The 19948-nt window shown below is 43.1% G+C and overlaps 1 protein-coding gene across 1 annotated transcript in view; it reads left to right on the top strand.

Annotated features, from left to right (window-relative positions):
• The first annotated feature begins 386 nt into the window (after positions 1-386).
• nfkb2 (nuclear factor of kappa light polypeptide gene enhancer in B-cells 2 (p49/p100)) overlaps positions 387-19948 on the top strand; it is a 26038-nt gene continuing 6476 nt past the window's right edge. The window contains exons 1-21 of the mRNA XM_088351937.1: positions 387-471; positions 749-788; positions 877-952; positions 4468-4508; positions 4582-4680; positions 4744-4895; positions 4959-5230; positions 5306-5410; positions 6737-6822; positions 7911-8049; positions 8246-8362; positions 8429-8572; positions 10262-10373; positions 10448-10562; positions 12753-12960; positions 13875-14044; positions 15135-15237; positions 16432-16580; positions 18667-18730; positions 18795-18982; positions 19044-19164. Of these exons, the coding sequence (XP_088208063.1) occupies positions 753-788; positions 877-952; positions 4468-4508; positions 4582-4680; positions 4744-4895; positions 4959-5230; positions 5306-5410; positions 6737-6822; positions 7911-8049; positions 8246-8362; positions 8429-8572; positions 10262-10373; positions 10448-10562; positions 12753-12960; positions 13875-14044; positions 15135-15237; positions 16432-16580; positions 18667-18730; positions 18795-18982; positions 19044-19164 (2497 nt within the window). The 5' untranslated portion in view covers positions 387-471; positions 749-752. The remainder of the gene's footprint in view (positions 472-748; positions 789-876; positions 953-4467; positions 4509-4581; positions 4681-4743; positions 4896-4958; positions 5231-5305; positions 5411-6736; positions 6823-7910; positions 8050-8245; positions 8363-8428; positions 8573-10261; positions 10374-10447; positions 10563-12752; positions 12961-13874; positions 14045-15134; positions 15238-16431; positions 16581-18666; positions 18731-18794; positions 18983-19043; positions 19165-19948) is intronic.

Below are 19948 nucleotides of genomic sequence, written 5' to 3'. Positions count from 1 at the left end.
TGGCGCAGAATCCCCAAATGGGCGGGGCTTAGCCATCCCACCAATCAGCGCTTCGAATTTAGTCGGGAATTCCCCGCCGTCCGCGGGGCTTTCCGCTCCGACTGACAGGCGGATGGTTGCTATGACATCGCCGCTTCCTCCAACCATCCGCGTGTGTTAGCGCGAGAAAAGCTTCCGGAAAGTGACCCGTTTTTTCAAAATAAAATCAAATAAGGATGAAAATTCGGCATTGGGAGGCTAAAATTCCCCCAAAAAGTGAGGGAATTTTTAAATTTTGTAAAAGCTGTGTAGATAGCCAAAAAGTAATGTCGATTCTTCGACAGAAAAACTGTTTGATCAAGAAAACAAAAACATTTTTTTAAGTTCTCAGAGGAAGTTTACGCAGCTTATTTCCGGGTGTGTTTTTTTTAACTTAGCGACACTTTGGCAGATTTGGAGTTTCAACAACTTCTCGCAAGTCCGCAAATGAAGGTAAAATTGATCTCTTGCTTACATGACTGATTAACGATTACTTAAAACACGAGAGGGAGATAACTAAATGACACAATTGTGAGATAAATGGTGAAAGACTCGGGAGTCAGAGGAATGGCATGCTAAGATCTCAGCAATTCCAAAAAAACATGGAAAATAACAATTGAAATCAGGAAAATGGAAGTCCATTGGGATGCAAAGGAGAAAAATAGCTTTTCTTTTTGTACAAAGTCATGTCACAGTGAAAAGTTTGATCTCCCTCCTTGTTTTGATGCAGCAGGATGACGGAAACTCAGCTGATCAACGGCTACGACGACGTGAGTGTTTTTTTTTCCCCTCATTTTTTCCTTTTTTTGGTTTTACAAATGTCCCAAAGTGACTCTGAGATTGAGGCCTGGTTTATAGTTACAGTTCCACCTTGCCCCGTACGAGTATCTTCCTCCCGTGGACGTCAAGACCGAAACGCACGTACCTGAGACAGGTAAGCTCGTACTGGGTCCCATTCAATGTTCCCTGTCATTTTCCTTACGGGTCTGAGCGTTGACACAAAGTCGGTGAGCAAGGCTTGAAACAACAGTGAGCAACAGCAATCCCAAGTGTGGCAAGATAATTCATTATCAAACATGTCCAAAACTTGACATCACGTTACATTTTGCTGAGTTTCCGGCAATGCTAAATTATTTTTCTCTTTTGAATGAATTGACTGATGTACTATTGCAAAGCTTGTACGGCCTACAAACGTCATTTGTTTTTTACAACAATTCTTTCACAAGATATCCATTTCTGTTTATTTCCTGATATATTTTGTGGCATAATATTAACATTTTGGGGGGCTTATTGAGTCGGTTGTAAGATACAGAACTGTACTTAATCACATTTTTTAGTGGAAGTACAACGTTGGCAACAAGATGGACTTGGTATCATTGGAAATTATTTGAATGCAACACATACTTTTTCTTCTTTTTTCCGTGTTTTTTTTTCTACTTTTTTTTAAATTCCTTTAAAAAAAATCTCATTGTGTTTATTTTTTCCGAGCTATTATTTTTTTCTTTTTGTTCTCTATTTACTTTTTTCCTACATTTCTTTTCATTTCCATTTTCTTTTTTTCTGGCTTTTTTTTCAAAAAAAATTCTTCTTCTTTTCTCTTCCTTTTGTTTCTTTTTTTCTCAGCTTTTCACAACTTTTTCATTTTGGTTTTTTTTTCTTTTTGTTCTATTCCTCCATTCCTTTAAGTCATTTTTTGCATAATTTTACTTAATATTTGTTTATGTTGGGATTAAAGAAGCAAAAACAACCTGAAGAGCCGTTTAGGACCCTTTTTAGTGAGCCGAGCCGAAGAAGCCGGTTCTCGACATACTCTACTAACTTTACTCAACTTCGTTTGACTTCAAAATACCGCATTTAGGACACTGCGTCAGGGGAACCCGTGTATTTTGACCTTCATCCACTGTAACTTTGACTTAAGTCGCTTCTTAATTAGTAATTTTGAGCCCTGATTTTTGTGCGCTGGCTAGATTTTCTTGTGCGCCGAGAATGTGCGAGCAGTGTGCAATTGTGCACGCGCGCAGCTTAGAGGGAACACTGGTCCCATTTGTGCTAAAATTGTGTATACACCAATGACTTGTTCTTGCTCTTGTCGATGTCAGCTGCTGTTGTACATATACACGACACAATATAATATAATATGTACAGGGTTGGGTAGGGTTACTTTAACTGGATTACTTTTAATGACTTTTGGATGACTCCAATACCAAATATGCTAATAAAAGACAAAAGAAACTAAATAAGAATAAAATGATGACTCACAACACGTGGTAAGCTTTCTCTCCTGGCTTTGATCTCCGGCAAAACGGACATCAAATGCGACAGAAACAAAATGAAAATCAATCCAAACAGCTTGCCAACATCATTTTTGCCGTTCCATGTATTCCGTTACTCCCCAAGCCTGCACAAAATGTAGTCATTGTCGTGTCCAGCATGGTCGCCGTGGTGACCGGCTGGCCCCGCCCCCTGGGCACAGCTGCAGTAGATCAGCTAATTTGCGTGTGTGCTACTTAAGGGTGGGTTGTGGGTTTTGCGGGTGCTGGCTCATTGCATTTTCTGTCTGCATCTCCCGTTCTGTTTTGCCGTGTCCTGTTTTGTTTGAGTCTGAAGAAACCTGTGTTTGCACGTTTTTAGTTAAAGCCTGTTTGTTCTGTCTTGTCCCTGAGTTTTGGACGACTTTTATTTTACTAAATAAAAGTTTTGATCGTCAATGCAATTGAGTTCTCCCTTCCTGCCTCCTGCCTACGTTCTGGTCCGGTCTTCACGTGACAGTCATTTTATTCCTATTTAGTTTCTTTTGTCTTTTATTAGCATATTTGGTATTGGAGTCATCCAAAAGTCATTGAAAGTAATCCAGTTAAAGTAACCCTACACAACCCTAAAATTTGTACACCATATAAAATAATATTGCTAAAATTTTAGTCTATATATTCATGCAGTTTTAATCATCACAGTTAATTGGTAATACAAAGCAGTTATCTCTTCAAACGTTTCAGTTCATATATTCTTCGGGGTTTGCTGTCCCGCCATAGTTGTAATGCCTTCTCAAGGTCCAATCCATTATCATCCTCCTCATAGCGTAACCAGGAGTATAATTGAGTCCATTTTGGCAGAAAAGTCCTTTTCTTGCTCAGAGTATTCTTTTGTTTATTTTCTTTCGTCGAATCGTTCGCTTCAACACACGTGTTTTCCTTGCCTTCGCGGTCTTCTGAAGAATTTCTCTGCCGTTTTTTCGTGGCGCAGTTATTGCCGTTGTTACCACTTTCTGTATTATGTTTCGACTTATTACCGACACCGAAGAAATGACCAATTTTTTTGTCGATTTGCACCTCATACCAACTGTTTTTTCGGAGGCATACTTCTCTTTCACTCGACAACCGCCACAACAATGACGTCATCTCGAAGCAACGAGATCTCGTTTGCCCAGATCTGCGCGAGACCAAAACAACAATGGCGGATCTGCCTGACGAAAAGTTTGGAGTGCGGTAAATCTTTGTTAAAAAAAGAAAAAGTAATCGGGTAATAATGTCAATTTGGTGTCAAAAACGTTGCGTCCCGGGGACGCACGTTGATTTGAGACTATGCGTCCCCAGCAAAAATGATGCGTCTAGGACGCAGGGACACTGTGCTAACAAACGCTGCATGACGACGTTAATTACACATCAGCAGAATTTTGCCACTATAGGAAAATAGTTTTTTTCCTGGACAAAATGTTGGCACTGACGGAACCCTATTCACACATTACATAAGAACATATAGACCAGCAGCTAACATGACACTAGCAACAACACGCGAATGACACAATCTTGACCATCAAAAATATCTCATTATAATGCACTTGAGCTGAGTATACTGAGCCTTCTTATCTCTAGCCAGCGTTTCCTTCTCGAGGGCATCTGTTGCGTCTAAAACGGCCGCTGAAGTGTGGGAGAGCTAAAAAATATTGGCTAACCGAAGAAGAACCGTAGAAGGCAAAGACTTAAGTTTTTTAGCCAGTTGAGATCTTTCCATACTCTCTCGCTCAAATCTCGATCTCAATCTCAGTCATCCCCCGTCTGCTTCTGTGTCTTATTGAGATCACAAGACACGGAAAAGTACTGGTATGTTGAGACAAAGAAAAAAGACCACCCCCCTGGAAAATTACCAACACAGGAGACGGCCAAAAAGAACATCAAACTGATTAGAAATACACACCTTGAGTAAATACGTTTAAGCCTACTTTACAGCATCTGACCAGCTTTGCCACGTGTCACAGAATTTTACTTGACTAATGGAACCCATAGTATAAGATACAAGTGCACATATACATTGAGACGAGCAACCACATTCATTATATGCATGTAATAAGTCATATCACATGCGCAAACAAAGTGTCATAGGCCGTATAGACCCAACTTTGGCACTAATGGAACCCAGAAATCTATGTCTGTGGCTCACCTTTTTTTGTTTCAGCGCATGGCCCTTACATACAGATCATCGAAGAACCCAAACAGGTGAGCTAGGGGAGTAAAAAGGGGACGTTGGTGGGGAGACGTAGCGTTTGTTTATGTCGCTTCCCTCTGCCAGCGCGGCTTCCGATTTCGTTACGAGTGCGAGGGTCCGTCCCACGGGGGCCTGCCCGGAGCTTCCAGTGAAAAGAACAGGAGGACCTATCCCACTGTCAAGGTGACACCCACCGCAAAACAATTGCCTGCCAAGAGACGAGCTGACGTATTGCACGTGCACCAGATCAACAACTTCGTGGGCCAGGCACGGGTGGAGGTGCAGCTAGTGACCCACACAGACCCGCCACGCGTCCACGCCCACAGCCTGGTGGGCCGCCACTGCAACGAGAACGGGACGTGCAGCTTAGACGTAGGACCCGATGACTTGACGGCCTCGTAAGTCACTCCCCTCGCTCGTCTTTGTTTGGTTTCTGGTCCTCGCCGATGTCTCCGCTTCAGTTTCAGTAACCTGGGAATCCTCCACGTGACCAAGAAGGGTGTGGTAGAAGTCCTGACACGTCGACTGCGAGACGAGTGGTGCCGGCGAAGGGGAGGCTCCGCCCATTTGACTCCAGCCGAGGAGAACGCCCTGACCAAGGAGGCGAAAGAACTTTCCAAGATAGTAGACCTCAATATTGTGCGCCTGAAGTTCAGCGCCTTCCTGAAGGACAGCAACGGAGGATTTACGCGAGCGCTCCGGGCCGTGGTGTCCAACCCCATCTACGACAGCAGTAGGTCCCACCCACAGTGGTCTGTGTCTAGGCCTCTTCCCCTGGCTGCTCACCCGTCTCTCTTTCTTCCCCAAGAATCTCCCAACGCATCCAACCTGAAGATCTCCCGGATTGACAAAACGTGCGGTTCCGTTCTAGGAGGAGACGAGATCTTCCTGCTCTGTGACAAAGTCCAAAAAGGTTTGGGAGTGTGGCACCTTTTCAGAGCGGTACTGTTTTGCCAATTCTTTGACATCAAGAACCTCAACTCAACGCAACTTTCTTTCTAAAGACACCCAAAGGTAAAGACAAACAAAGCGCTAACCTGCTTATTGGAGGTATTAGGGGTTCAGTGTCTTACCCGAGGACACTTCGACATGTAACACGGACGAGCCGGGATTCGAACTGCGATCTTTTGATCCCAAGACGAGCGCACTACCTCCTGAGCCGCCTATCTATCTCTATCTATATATAAACTTGAAACTTTGATCCGGTTCAAAATCATAATCTTAAAACTCAAGTTAAGAACAGTTGGTCCATGTCAATACATCGGAGCCACTGGGACCAAAGACGATCTCCTCAGTTTTCCTTTCACCGCTCCTTCTCGTACTCTTTGCTATTTCAACACAGTAGAACCTCGGAATACAGTACGAAAACGTTCTAAAGTGGGGATCGCAAAGAGAAACCTATGCCAAAGCATTGCTAATGTGTCTCGACCCCCGCTACTCCAGATAAAAAACATTAAAATAACAAAATAGTGTTGTGTTGATACTAGATTTGTGTCATATATGTGCATACGATTAAATATTATTGTACATAAATATCAATGAAACTTGAAATTTGAATTGTCTTTGCTCTGTCGGACATGAGATGGTCCAGTTGAGTTGCGGGTTGATGCAGAGGGGGAAGGAAATGGCGGATAAAAGTCAAAACTGATTTTATAACTTCAACTTTCACTTAAAAGATTTCTTGGCTTTAATCACAACCTCATTTTAATAATAGTCCCAATCATCGATTGTTTATGGCCATGCAACTTTGAAAGCCTTCTTTGTATTTTTTTTATAACTGCAAGCTTAGTTTTATGGTTATCAAGTTCTTGCGTCTCCCTTTTGCTTCGCTGCAAGCCTTGGGACTCCACGAGTAAATACAGTACAAAAATATGGTACTGTATCACCGACTCACAAAGCCTAAACAACTTTTTGAACTGAATGAAGAGTGAGAAAGGTATTGTGGGAAGTAGTTCAACCCAAATCATATATGCATTTTCATAATGCTGTTACACAAACTGAGAGCTGACCAGCATTTGATATGACTTTGACCCATTGGAGACTGGCATCTCAGACCTTTAACCCTCCAAATGCACAAAAACTGCAAAGTTAGAATTTTCTACGGGGAAAATATTGTAAGGAGGGGCCCGAAAATCCATCTTATCCCAATCCTTAAAATGAAAAATTCATAAGATTGGTACACCGTATCCTGGGGGTCTATTATTTCTTGGGGCCCAGCCTGACTGTGTATTTTCCGCAGATGATATCGAAATCCGTTTCTATGAAGACGAGGACGGCGGTTGGGAGGCGTTCGGGGACTTTGCTCCGACGGACGTCCACAAGCAGGTGAAGACCACCTACCTTGTAATTTTCCTTGCGGGTTTGAGCGTTCACACAAAGTCGGTGAGCAACGCTTGAAACAACAGTGAGCAACGGTAATCCCAAGTGTGGCAACTAAGTCATTAGCAAACATGTCCAAAACTTGACATCAAGTTACTTTTTGCTGAGTTTCCGGCAATGCAAAATTATTTTTCTCTTTTGAATGAATTGACTCATGTATTATTGCAAAGGTTGTACGGCATTTACAATTCTTTCACAAGATATCCATTTCTTTTTATTTCCTGACATATTTTGTCGCGTAATATTAACATTTTGGGGGGCTTATTGAGTCGCTTGCACGATACAGAACTGTACTTAATCACATGTTTGAGTGGAAGTACATTGTTGGGAACAAGATTCACTTGATATCATTGGAAATTATTTAAATGCAACACAAACTTTTTCCCTGTTTTTTTCTACTTTTTTAAAAAATTTCTTTAAAAAAAATCTCATTGTGTTACTGTTACTTTTTCCTTTTTGTTCTCTGTATACTTTTTTCCTACATTTCTTTCTTTTCTTTTTTTCTGGCGTTTTTCTAAATGTTTCCTTCTTTTTTTCTCTTCCTTTTGTTTCTTTTTTTCTCAGCTTTTCACTACTTTTTCATTTTGGTATTTTTTCTTTTTTGTTCTATTCCCCCTTCCTTTAAGTCATTTTGTGCATCATTTTACATAATATTTGGTCATGTAGCAAAAACAACCTGAAGAGCCGTTTAAGACCCGAAAAAGCCGGTTCCTTTTAGTGAGCCGAGCCGAAGAAGCCGGTTCTCGACCAACTCTACTAACTTCGTTCTCCTTTGACTCGACTTCAAAATACCGCATTTAGGACACAACGTCAGAGGAACCCGTGTATTTTGACCTTCATGCACTGTAACTTTGACTTGAGTCGCTTCTTAATTAGCAATTTTGAGCCCTGATTTTTGTGCGCCGGCTCGATTTTCTTGTGCGCTGAGAATGTGCGAGCAGTGCGCAATTGCGCACGCGCGCAGCTTAGAGGGAACACTGCCTACCGCCATAATACATATGATATTACATAGAATACTTCCCCCCCTCCCACAGTACGCCATCGTGTTCAAGACCCCGCCGTACCACACCCTGGAGCTGGAGCGGCCCGTCACCGTTTTCCTGCAGCTGAAAAGGAAAAAGGCGGGCGACTGCAGCGACCCCAAACACTTCACCTACGTTCCGCACCTTCAAGGTCAGTAGAGGTCGGGGCAAAAGTCAAGGTTTGTTTCGGCAAAACCTGAAGTTTTGAGAGAGGTTTCTGTCTCACTTTCAAGGCCGAGGATTGAGTTGTAGGTCACAATAACCTCCTGTAAACATCTGAAGAAGAACTGTCCACCCACAAGGGTCTCACACAATAATTTGGGTAACACTGCTCTCCTTTGTCTCAGACAAAGATGAAGTGCTGAAGAAGAAACAAAAGCCCTTGCCTCATTACGAGCCCTGGCGCGGAGGACGAGGAGGAGGAGCCAGTGGAGGTTTTGGGGGCGGAGCCAATACAGGTGGAGGTGAGGCGAAGGAGTGACCGACGCCGATAACAAAATCCAAGCAAAGGCGAATTTTGTCTCCTTTAGGTTTTCACTTCGGCCAGCACATGAACGGTGCGGCGGGGGGCGGAAGCGGAGGAGGGGGTGGACTTTTCTATTCAGGAAGTGTTTTTGGTGGAGGTACGCACATGGCCGGCTCCGCCTCCCAGGACGGCAGACCTTCTTTAACCGGTACGAGGTAACACTCACTTACATAAACAGACAGGGTTGGGTAGGGTTACTTTAACTGGATTACTTTCAATTACTTTTGGATTACTCCAATAGCAAATATGCTAATAAAAGACAAAAGAAACTAAATATGAATCAAATGATGACTCACAATACGTGGTAAGCTTTCTCTCCTGGCTTTGATCTCTTTGATCTTTGGCAAAACTAATATAAAATGCGAAAGAAACAGCATGAGGAAAGTCAAGTCAAGTCATGTTTATTTGTGACGCCCTTAATTACAAAGAGTCTCAAAGGCCAGCAAAGACCACAGATTTTTGCAAACCACAGACTATTATGACACCATCCCCTGATCTGAAACCTACATGAGGGCAGGTAAAAACTCAAAAACCTCAACATGAGGAAAGTCAAGTCAAGTCATGCTTATCTGTTTGGCCCTTAATCACAAGGAGTCTCAAAGGCCAGCAAAGACCACAGATTATTGCAAACCACAGACTATTATGACGCCATCCCCTGATCTGAAACCTACATGAGGGCAGGTAAAAACTCAAAAACCTCAACATGAGGAAAGTCAAGTCATGTTTATCTGTTTGGCCCTTAATCACAAGGAGTCTCAAAGGCCAGCAAAGACCCCAGATTATTGCAAACTACAGACTATTATGACACTATCCCCTGATCTAAAACCGACATGAGGGCAAGGAAATACTCAAAAACCCCAACACGAGGAAAGTCAAGTCATGTTTATCTGTTTGGCCCTTAATCACAAGGAGTCTCAAAGGGCTGCACAGACCACAGATTATTGCAAACCACAGACTATTATGACACCATCCCCTGATCTGAAACCTACACGAGGGCAGGTAAAAACTCAAAAACCTCAACATGAGGAAAGTCAAGTCATGTTTATCTGTTTGGCCCTTAATCACAAGGAGTCTCAAAGGGCTGCACAGACCCCAGATTATTGCAAACCACAGACTATTATGACACTATCCCCTGATCTAAAACCGACATGAGGGCAAGGAAAAACTCAAAAACCTCAAGATGAGGAAAATGAAGAAACCTTGACAAGGTAATCCCCCTTCCAAGGATGACCAGGCTGTAATGGATGTTGCAATAACAAATAATACACATATTATCAACATGAGATCTAGGTGGAATGGAGAACGCTCTCGAACCTGCGGATTTCTTCTTGGCTCTTGGGATCACGAGTAGACCAGCACTTTTAGAGCAAAGGCTCCGGACCTGAACATAGGGGGAAATTAAATCTGAAACATGCATGATTTTGTATACTACCAACTACCACCATACTATGTGCTTTAGAATGTTTAAAAAAACAATTTTATTTTGATAGAAAACACTTTACTCCACCTTTGATGCTTAGATGCCAAAATTTATGCGAGGTAATGTAGAATCGTCAGCTGTTTTATGTACATCTACGACTTAGATTGCAAAAAAGGGGGCGGGGCGAATGTTTAACCAATCACAATGCACGATAAAAATCTGCAAAGTAGCAAAACCGATGAAAGTAAACTGTGATAGAGCGGGGGAATTGCTGTATTGAAATACATAGAGTACACTAATGGGCGATGATCGGTAAATCGTCGAAATTGTATCTATCTGAGAAAGCGCTACTATCCCTATCTACTGTCTTTTAACTATTACTTTGAGCGTACTAGCAATATTGTGTTTGGTCTGCAGCCGCTGCGCGCGCTCGTGCCGCCCTCCTACGCTACTGTGCCGGCGGTGACCCCCGAGTCCTTCTGCAACGGCACATACTCTTGTGTGCCATGCGTGATGCCGGCGGAGACACGTCAGTCCCCCATGCCGTCCACTAGGGCTCCGAACCGCTTCCTGTCTAACGACCCGGCCCCTTTTTTCCCGTAGGCCCCTGCACCTGTCCGTCATTCACCAGCAGACGGCCGTGGCCCGTCAGCTGATTGACACCTTGCTGAGCACCGGACAAAGACACGTGTTGGACACGGCCAACCACCTGCAACAGGTGGGGAAATCCAGTTACTCCTTTAAATTGAACTCTTGTTAGGAATTAAATATTAAAATGTATCGTTTACCAAATCGTTCGAATTGGTTATCTGACCCCATTAACCAAACACAACCTACATTCACCTTACAATGCGCGCTCGTTTCTTGAAGGAAAAGATAAACAAGAAAAGCCGACATTTTCGCACGGGGGCAGATTTCATTTCATTAGTAATTTAGCTAAGTGTACTCCATCGAAAATGGCCGAATTAGAGTCTCTGTCTAGCGTTTTCTTCAAGTCCTCTAGCTTTTCCTCTCCGCCCACGTCTTTCCGCGAGATGGTGGGCCGGCTCCTCCCACGGGCGTGCCAGGGAAGCCCAACCTGGGCGTCGCGATGTCTGGAAAACTCAAAAACAACACCGAGCGTTTCTACGTCATCAGGGCCTTGTTCTCAAAACATCGCCTGCCGTCCTCCGTCAGAGTCCTGTTATCGAAATTCCCTAGTCAAAATATTCTGCATTTGGACCAGCGTGACCTGTCATTGAACTTAAGCCTACTCGGTGAAAATCTTCATTGCACTCAATAAATGTATCTTGTATTCAATCGTATAAAATCCTTTATAGTCAAATCCTTCACTCTCATGTTACGACCCGGCGCTTTATTGTGAAAAACCCAGAAAAATCTCCTTGATGTTTTTTTTTTTAACCTTTATCCCTCGTGTTGCCCTCATTTTAAGGATCATCTTTGTTCTTTTGTCCTCTAGATGGATAGCCTAAAATGCTTTAAAACCCTAATATGAAGCCCAAACCCTTGTTTCAAACCTGAGTTTTAAAACCTAAATTTAGTTTAAAACCCTATTAAGAAGCCCAAATGCTTGAATTAAACCCTAAAAATGCTTAAAACCCCTAATATGAAGCCGCACCCCTTGTTTTAAACATGAGTTTGAATACATAAATTAGAGATTTAAAACTTAATACAGAACCCAAACCCTGGTTTGAAACGCTTGAAACCCTAATATGAAGCCCAAACCCTTGTTTCAAACCTGAGTTTGAAAACCTAAATTTAGTTTAAAACCCTAATAAGAAGCCCAAATCCTTGAATTAAACCCTTAAAATGCTTAAAACCCCTAATATGAAGCCACAACCCTTGTTTTAAACATGAGTTTTAAAACCTAAATTTAGTTTAAAACCCTAATAAGAAGCCCAAATGCTTAAAACGCCTAATATGAAGCCGCAACCCTTGTTTTAAACATGAGTTTGAATTCATACATTAGATATTTAAAACTTAATACAGAACCCAAACCCTGGTTTGAAACCTTGGGTGGAAACGCTTGAAACTCTAATATGAAGCCGCAACTCTTGTTTTAAACATGAGTTTGAATACATGAATTAGAGATTTAAACCCCAACACATCTGTTCTCCTCTGCACTACCGTACTCCAGTGTTATTCTTATTGTATAGTGACTTGTTTACCTGACTGCCCATTTTGCACATGTGGTTAGCTGCTCCTCTTGCACTCTTTGCACTACTGTAAAATACTATACAGAGCTAAAATTATTTAGTATATTATTAGTACTTCAATACTCCAACTTAATACAACATTTTATTTGTATCTGTAAATTCAAGGAAACTGCGGGTCAGATGTATCGACATTTCGTTCTGTATACACGTGTACAAGAATGACAAAGTATATCTGAATCTGAACACAGAGCCTTAAAACCCTAATAAGAAGCCCAAATACTTGATCTAAACCCTAAAAATGCTTAAAACCCCTAATATGAAGCCGCAACCCTTGTTTTAAACACGAGTTTGAATACATACATTAGAGATTTAAAACTTAATACAGAACCCAAACCCTGGTTTGAAACCTTGGGTGGAAACGCTTAAAACCCTAATATGAAGCTCAAGCCCTGGTTGAAAGCCCGATTTCAGAACACAAAAACAAGATGTTACCCTAGTTTCTTTTGTCTTTTATTAGCATATTTGGTATTGGAGTCATCCAAGAGTCATTGAAAGTAATCCAGTTAAAGTAACCCTACCCAACCCTGAACCAGAGTTCTAAACCCTAAATTCACTTTTGAACTTAAATATTAAGGAAACTTCCTTATTGCATTCAATTTGATAAAAACTTAAACAGTCATCTCATTTGGACTAAATCGAAGTTACAGAATAAGTAAGCATGTGCAGTAGGTGACAGGCCTTGTGACCGGCAGACGGCGCTCCACATAGCGGTGCTGACCCGACAAGCGTGCGTGGTAGAAGCGCTCATGAAGGCAGGGGCGGACCCCGGCCTGCGGGACAAAGATGGCCGCTGCCCGCTACACTTGGCGGCGTTGGGCGGCGATGTTGCTACGCTACGTGCTGCGCTCACTGGCCTCGGGGAAGGACACGCCCACCTCTTAACTGCTGCCGATTACCACGGTGAGTGCTCGGAGTTTCCTTTAATCACCGAGGAGCGATGACACGTGAATGCAGTTTGGTTCAGTACTAGCAGGCACCAGCAATGGCTCACCATTTACGCTCATTCACGTTTCTTAAGGCGCTGTAGTGAATACATGATGTGCTTATATTCGTAATCGCTATCTGACTTGGCTGTACTCGAAAATTTGAATGGTTACATGATCCGAAAACATAAGTCCGAGGCAATGAGAAAGGGTGACTAGCAGTGTTCCCTCTAAGCTGCGCGTGTGAGCAATCGCGCACTGCCTGCACATTCTCAGCGCACAAGAAAATCTAGCCAACGCAATGTTCCCTCTAAGCTGCGTGTGTGAGTTTTTAGAGTTTTTCGAGAATCGGCTTCTTTGGCTCGGCTCACTAAAAGGAACCACTCTTTCGGGTCCTAAACGGCTCTTCAGGTTGTTTTTGCTTCTTTCATCCCTATATGACCAAATATTATGTCAAATTATGCACAAAATGACTTAAAGGAAGGGGAAATAGAACAAAAAAAGAAAAAAATACCAAAATGAAAAAGTAGTAAAAAGCTGAGAAAAAAAGAAACAAGAGGAAGAGAAAAAAAGAAGGAAAATTTTAGAAAAAAGACAGAAAAAAAGAAAAGAAAGAAACAAAGGAAAAAAAGTAAATGGAGAACAAAAAGAAAAAAGCTAGGATTATAATAAACACAATGAGATTTTTTTTAAAAGGGATTAGAAAAATGGAAAAAAAACAGGGATTAAGAAGTGTTGCATTCAAATAATTTCCAATGATATCAAGTCAATCTTATCACCCTACCATCTAGGCTACCGAGCTGGTTTTAAATGTCATTGGCGCAGGGTGTGCACCTGCCTTTATCAGCATTTCGGGGAACTGATTTTCTCTTTTCCGCCACACGCGTGCAGGTATGGCACCCGTGCACTTGGCGGTGCGTCGTGACGGCCAGCGTTGCCTGCGCCTGCTGGTGGAGGGCGGGGCCAAAGTCAACGCGCCCGAGCTAAAGGCCGGCCATACAGCGTTACACATGGCCGTCGAGCGTCACCTTCTCAAAGTGGCGTGCACGCTGGTCACGCAGGTACGTATACCCCAACCAGGGTTGGGTAGGGTTACTTTAACTGGATTACTTTCAATGACTTTTGGATGACTCCAATACCTAATATTCAAATAAAAGACAAAAGAAACTAAATATGAATACAATGATGACTCACAACACGTGGTAAGCTTTCTCTCCTGGCTTTGATCTCTTCGATCTCCTTCAAAACTAACATCAAATGCGACAGAAACAAAATGAAAATAAATCCAAACAGCTTGCCAACATCATTTTTGCCGTTCCATGTATTCCGTTACTCCCCAAGCCTGCACAAAATGTCGTCATTTTATTCCTATTTAGTTTATTTTGTCTTTTAATAGCATATTTGGTATTGAAGTCACCCAAAAGTCATTAAAGGTAATCCAGTTAAAGTAACCCTACCCAACCCTGGCTGTCTGGATGATATTATAATAATTGCAAGACAAGTGTCAAAAAGAGGAGAGGAATGGTCAAAATCAAATACCTAAGATGAGACAAAGTCAAAAAAGGAACGCGCGACGTACACGACGGCAGGTAAAATTATCCATTGATGATCAACTCGGACAAAACAGTCAGAAATCCCCCAGTAATGCAGTAAGCAAAGATCCAACGACTCCAAGCTGAAATGAGCGCTATACATTTGCTGATTACTACAATCGTCTGTTTTTCAACAGGACGCTCTGTTTATTTTTCTTCTCATAGTCATTCGGTGACGTCACAGCTAGAGGATACTCTGAAAATTTCTCAAAATCCATGGCACGTGGATTATTTTAAAACATATCTGCATGATTATGGGGAGGAGCACTCATCATTTTGTGCCAAATTGAAAAAAAGGGCCTTTTGTATCCTTTTAAGAAGAACACAGCTTGCCGACATCATTTTTGCCGTTCCATGTATTCCGTTTCTCCCCAAGCCTGCACAAAATTGAGTCATTTTATTCACATTTAGTTTCTTTTGTCTTAGCATACTTGGTATTGGAGTCATCCAAAAGTCATTGAAAGTAATCCAGTTAAAGTAACCCTACCCAACCCTGACCCCAACGCTCTCCCACCAACACCGAAGCTCCATCCCAACCTGGGTTGTCCTCTTTGCACAGTTAAAGGCTGATGTCAACGCACGCACCTTCGGAGGGAACACGCCACTTCACCTGGCCGCCGCTGCACATGCACACGCCCTGTGCTCCGTACTAATGGCCGCAGGTATGGGCACTACCGTTCAAATAGTTTGGGGTTGCTTAGAAACGCAGTGTTCTGGTTTGCCCGCGTCCCTGCGTCCTAGACGCAACATTTTTGCCGGGGACGCATCGTGTCAAATCAACGTGCGTCCCCGGACGCAACGTTTTTGACACCAAATTGTCATTATTACCCGATTACTTTTTATCTTAACAGAGATTTACCGCACTCCAAACTTTTTGTCAGGCAGATCCGCCATTGTTATTTTGGTCTCGCGCCGATCCCGGCAAACAAGATCTCGTTGCTTCGAGATGACGTCATTGTTGTGGCGGTTTTCGAGTGAAAGAGAAGTATGCTTCCGAAAAAACAGTTGTTAATAGGTGCAAATCAACAAAAAATTGGTGATTTCTTCAGTGTCGATAAGGGGTCGAAACATAATACAGAAAATGGTAACAACGGCAATAATTCCGGCACGAAAAAACGGCGGAGAAATTCTTCGGAAGATCGCAAAGGCAAGGAAAACACGTGTGTTGAAGCGAACGATTCGATGAAAGAAAATAAACAAAAGAATACTAGCAAGAAAAGGACTTTTCTGCCAAAATGGACTCAATTCTATTCCTGGTGACGCTATGAGGAGGATGATAATGGATTCGACCTTGAGAAGGCATTACAGCTGTGGCGGGACAGCAAACCACGAAGAATATATGAACTGAAAAATTTGAAGTGATAACTGCTTTGTATTACCAATTCACTGTGATGATTAAAACTGCATGAATACATAGAATAATATTTCAGCAATACTATTTTGTATAATTGACAATATTTTGAACTGAAAAATCTGAAGTGATAATTGCTTTGTATTACCAGTTAACTGTGATAATTAAAACTCCATGAAAATATAGATTAATATAAATATTTCAGCAATATTTTGTATAATGTACAATATTGTTGTGAACTGAAAAATCTTGAAGTGATAACTGATTTGTATTACCAATAAACCGTGATGATTAAAACTGAATGAATATATAGATTTATATTTTTATTTGTCGCGGATTTACAATGTCAACCTGGATAAGACAAAATTTTGGGGAGCCATAGATCTCTGTTGGGACCCATAGATTTTTGAATATGCGAGTCCCCGAGACTCATCACTTTTCAGAGGCAAAATGAACACTGTGTATATGCCCCCTAGCACACCGTCACTCACAATTTTGCCGCTAGGTGCTGACAAGGACTTGGAAAACGACGAACCGCTGGTTCTAAGCTCCTCCTCCGACGAAAGTGACGAAGACGAGGTCGCCGAGCCTGTCGGTGGCCGCAAGAGACAAGTGTGCGGGCATACGCCGCTGGACCTGGCCAAGTGTCACAAGGTAGCTTGCGCCTTCAACACGCCGCTAGGTTGTGTTGTGGATTATTGGAGTCGGCTTGACATAAGGAGATCGCATTCGTTTAAAACGGGAAATTCCTGGCTTGTTTCTCCCAGGTGTAAATGTCCGCGAATGTTAGAAATGATCGCCTCGGGCTGCCAAGGAATGACGTTCTTCTTTGCCAAGTCCTTCTTGGCAGGGAACATGCGGTCAAGCTAACCCCATATAATGAAATGATCTGCATTTATATAGTGCTTTTCAAGTCAAGACTTCCCAAAGCGCTTTACAGTGTGCTTCACATTTCCCAACAGCGGCCGTGCAGCCATGTAAGGCGCTAACCTGCTTATTGGGGGCATTAGGGGTTCAGTGTCTTACCCAAGGACACTTCGACATGTAACACGGAGGAGCCGGGATTCGAACTGCGATCTCTTGATTCCAAGACGAGCGCTCTACCTGCTGCCCCCTTGGAAATTGGGAATCGAAAGAGGACAAAACATTCTGTCTGGTAGCGTGCATTTTGAGATAAACACGTGCGAGGGGGAGGGGCGAAAGTAATACAAGACGTTGTACGGTGGAACCTCGGTTTTCGAACGCCTCTCAGTTCGGACAAATCGGTGTTCGACCAAAAATTTTTCGAGAAATTCTTGCTTCGCTGTTCAGTCAAAAAATCGGAGTTCGAACGCCGGTACGCTAGGGTGCGATGCTGAGCGGCGTACGGGTGTTTTAGCCCCTAATTATGCCTCCGAAGAAGGTCGGTGCACGCAGGACAGGTGAAAAAAAAAAAGTTGTTCGTCCAACTATTGCCTTTAAGAAAGACATAATAGCTGAATATGAAAAAGGTGTACGAATTTCCGATCTTGCTGGTGAATACAGCATGGCTAAATCTACTATCAGTACGATAGTAAAGAATAAGGAGGCTGTGAAATCGAGCGATGCGGCTAAGGAAGTTAGCGCTATAAGCAAGCAACTGCCGCAAGTTTTGGAAGAGGTTGAAAAACTTTTGAGGATTTTTCTCTCCCCACCGTCCACCACAAAGGTAAGAAATCCTGTTCATAATACTTTTTTTTAATTTTTTACACTTTCATGTTAGCGTGATCTTTCGTACGGAAGATTACGCTAACGCGAACGTACGATTAGCCTGGGTTAGCTCTATGTTTACGTTAAACATTCAGGGTGTTGGAACGGAGCTCCCTTTCCGATGAAGCGCTAGCCACTTTTTGTAGAGACCCGGGTGCTAAATGACGTGTAAACGACCTGATTGCAAAAGGCAGGGCCGAAAAAATGAAAAGATGGTTCCTGAGTTTCCATAGTTTGTAATATTCTTATTTGTTTTTGCTTGCACTACACAATACAGTGCCATCTAGTGGTAAAATATCACACACTGTCCTTTTAAAAATATGTTTGACAATGGTGTACACTACCATTCAAAAGTTTGGGGTTTCTTTAAAAATGTCACACTTTTATTCATCAAATGAGTTGTCCGATGTCTGTGTTCTTATACCCATATTAATCTCTTCCTTTTTTTTTTGGCCTGTCTCAAATAACGGATTTCCTTTACCACTCTGCTGTGAAGCCAGCCTCTTGGAGTCACCTCTTCACTGTAGATGTTGATACTGTGTTTTGCAGGTTCCATTTAACTTATTTGAGGACCTGCAAGGCTTTTAAGACTAATGGTTCCTGTCACAATCTTTCGTACGGAAGATTACGCTAACGCGAACGTACGATTAGCCTGGGTTAGCTTCATGTTTACGTTCATGGTAAACATTCAGGGTGTTGGAACGGATTAAAACGATTTGACATTACTTTTAATGGGAAAAACGATTTCGGTGATCGAACAAATCGGTTTTCGAACAGAGTTCTGGAACGGATTGTGGTCGAGAACCGAGGTTCCACTGTATTAGGATATAAAAAGCCAATTGTCTCTGGAGACGGAAGAGACCTCTGTTTTGTACGCTGATGAAGATAATTAAACGAGTTCTCCCTCTCACGCCAAGACTCCTAGCATCTTGTTGTACATATTTTGGGGCATATTGCTCGGGCTGCTCCACGATAGTCGCAGGTTTAAAAGCGCCACTTTGTGTCGCCGCAGGTTAGGAAACTGTTGACCTGCGTGCCCGCTCCTCACCTGGCCCAGAAGAACACAGATAAAACAGGTTGGTGGCGTGTCGTCCGTGTCTCGTGGGCGTCGTTGACAAGCCGCGCGTCCTTCATCTCCAGGTGTCGCGACGGCGGCAGACAAAGAACGTTGGCGCGTGGATGAAGGCACGCTGAGCGAGCTGGTGGCAACGCTAAGCCACGCCGGCGTTCCCTGGAACAGACTTGCCGACAAGCTGGGGATGATGACGCTAGCTCACCTGTACCAGGATAGCCCCACTCCTTACCACAGCCTCTTAGAACACTACCAGGTCAGTGCGCAGTAGCGTTACTGGCATTTTCCCCGTCCTTTTCCTGATGTTTTCACAACAGTTGGGTGGAGGTCCGATGGAAGACATGCTGGAGGCCTTGGAGTCGCTGGGCGTGCAGGAGGGTGCCCGCCTGCTGCGACGCCAGCGGACGCTCGACGTGCCGCAAGACAAACTCAGACAAGGTGATGACGAACGCGCAAGTTAGGCCAAGCTAGGCGTTATGGTTGCCTGGGATCAGGGTTGGGTAGGGTTACTTTAAGTTGATTACTTTCAATGACTTTTGGATTACTCCAATACCAAATATGCTAATAAAAGACAAAAGACACTAAATAGGAATAAAATGACTACATTTTGTGCAGGCTTGGGGAGTAACGGAACACATGGAACGGCAAAAATTGTCTCATCTCTCTAGCTACACCGCTTATCCTCAGTAGGGTCCAGGGGTGCTGGAGCCCATCCCAGCAATCATCGGGCAGTGGGCAGGGGACACCCTGAACTGGTTACCAGCCAATCGCAGGGCACACAGGGACAGACAACTCGCTCGCTCATTCACACCTAGGGACAATTTGGAACGGCCAATCCACCTGAAATGCATGTCTTTGGAATGTGGGAGGAAACCGTAGTGCCCGGAGGAAACCCACGCACGCACGGGGAGAACATACAAATTCCGCACAGGTAGGCTGGTAGCTGGATTTAAACCCACACAGGAGGTTCCCAAGACCTTAGAACTGCGCCGCACACGCGCTAACCACTGCCCCACCGTGCTGCCCGGCAAAAATTATGTTTGGATTTATTTTCATTTTGTTTGTCGCATTTGATGTTCGTTTTGCCTGGAGATCAAAGCCAGGAGAGAAAGCTTACCACGTGTGGAGAGTCATCAATTTATTCATATTTACTTTCTTTTGTCTTTTATGAGCATATTTGGTATTGGAGTAATCCAAAAGTCATTGAAAGTAATTGAATTAA

The sequence above is a fragment of the Urocampus carinirostris genome, chromosome 13, assembly GCF_059441175.1.
Source record: "Urocampus carinirostris isolate Australia breed hairy pipefish chromosome 13, RoL_Ucar_1.0, whole genome shotgun sequence".
Taxonomy (NCBI): Eukaryota; Metazoa; Chordata; class Actinopteri; order Syngnathiformes; family Syngnathidae; genus Urocampus; species Urocampus carinirostris.
The sequence above is the reverse complement of the archived record's forward strand: the minus strand, read 5'-3'. Positions and strand labels throughout refer to the sequence as shown.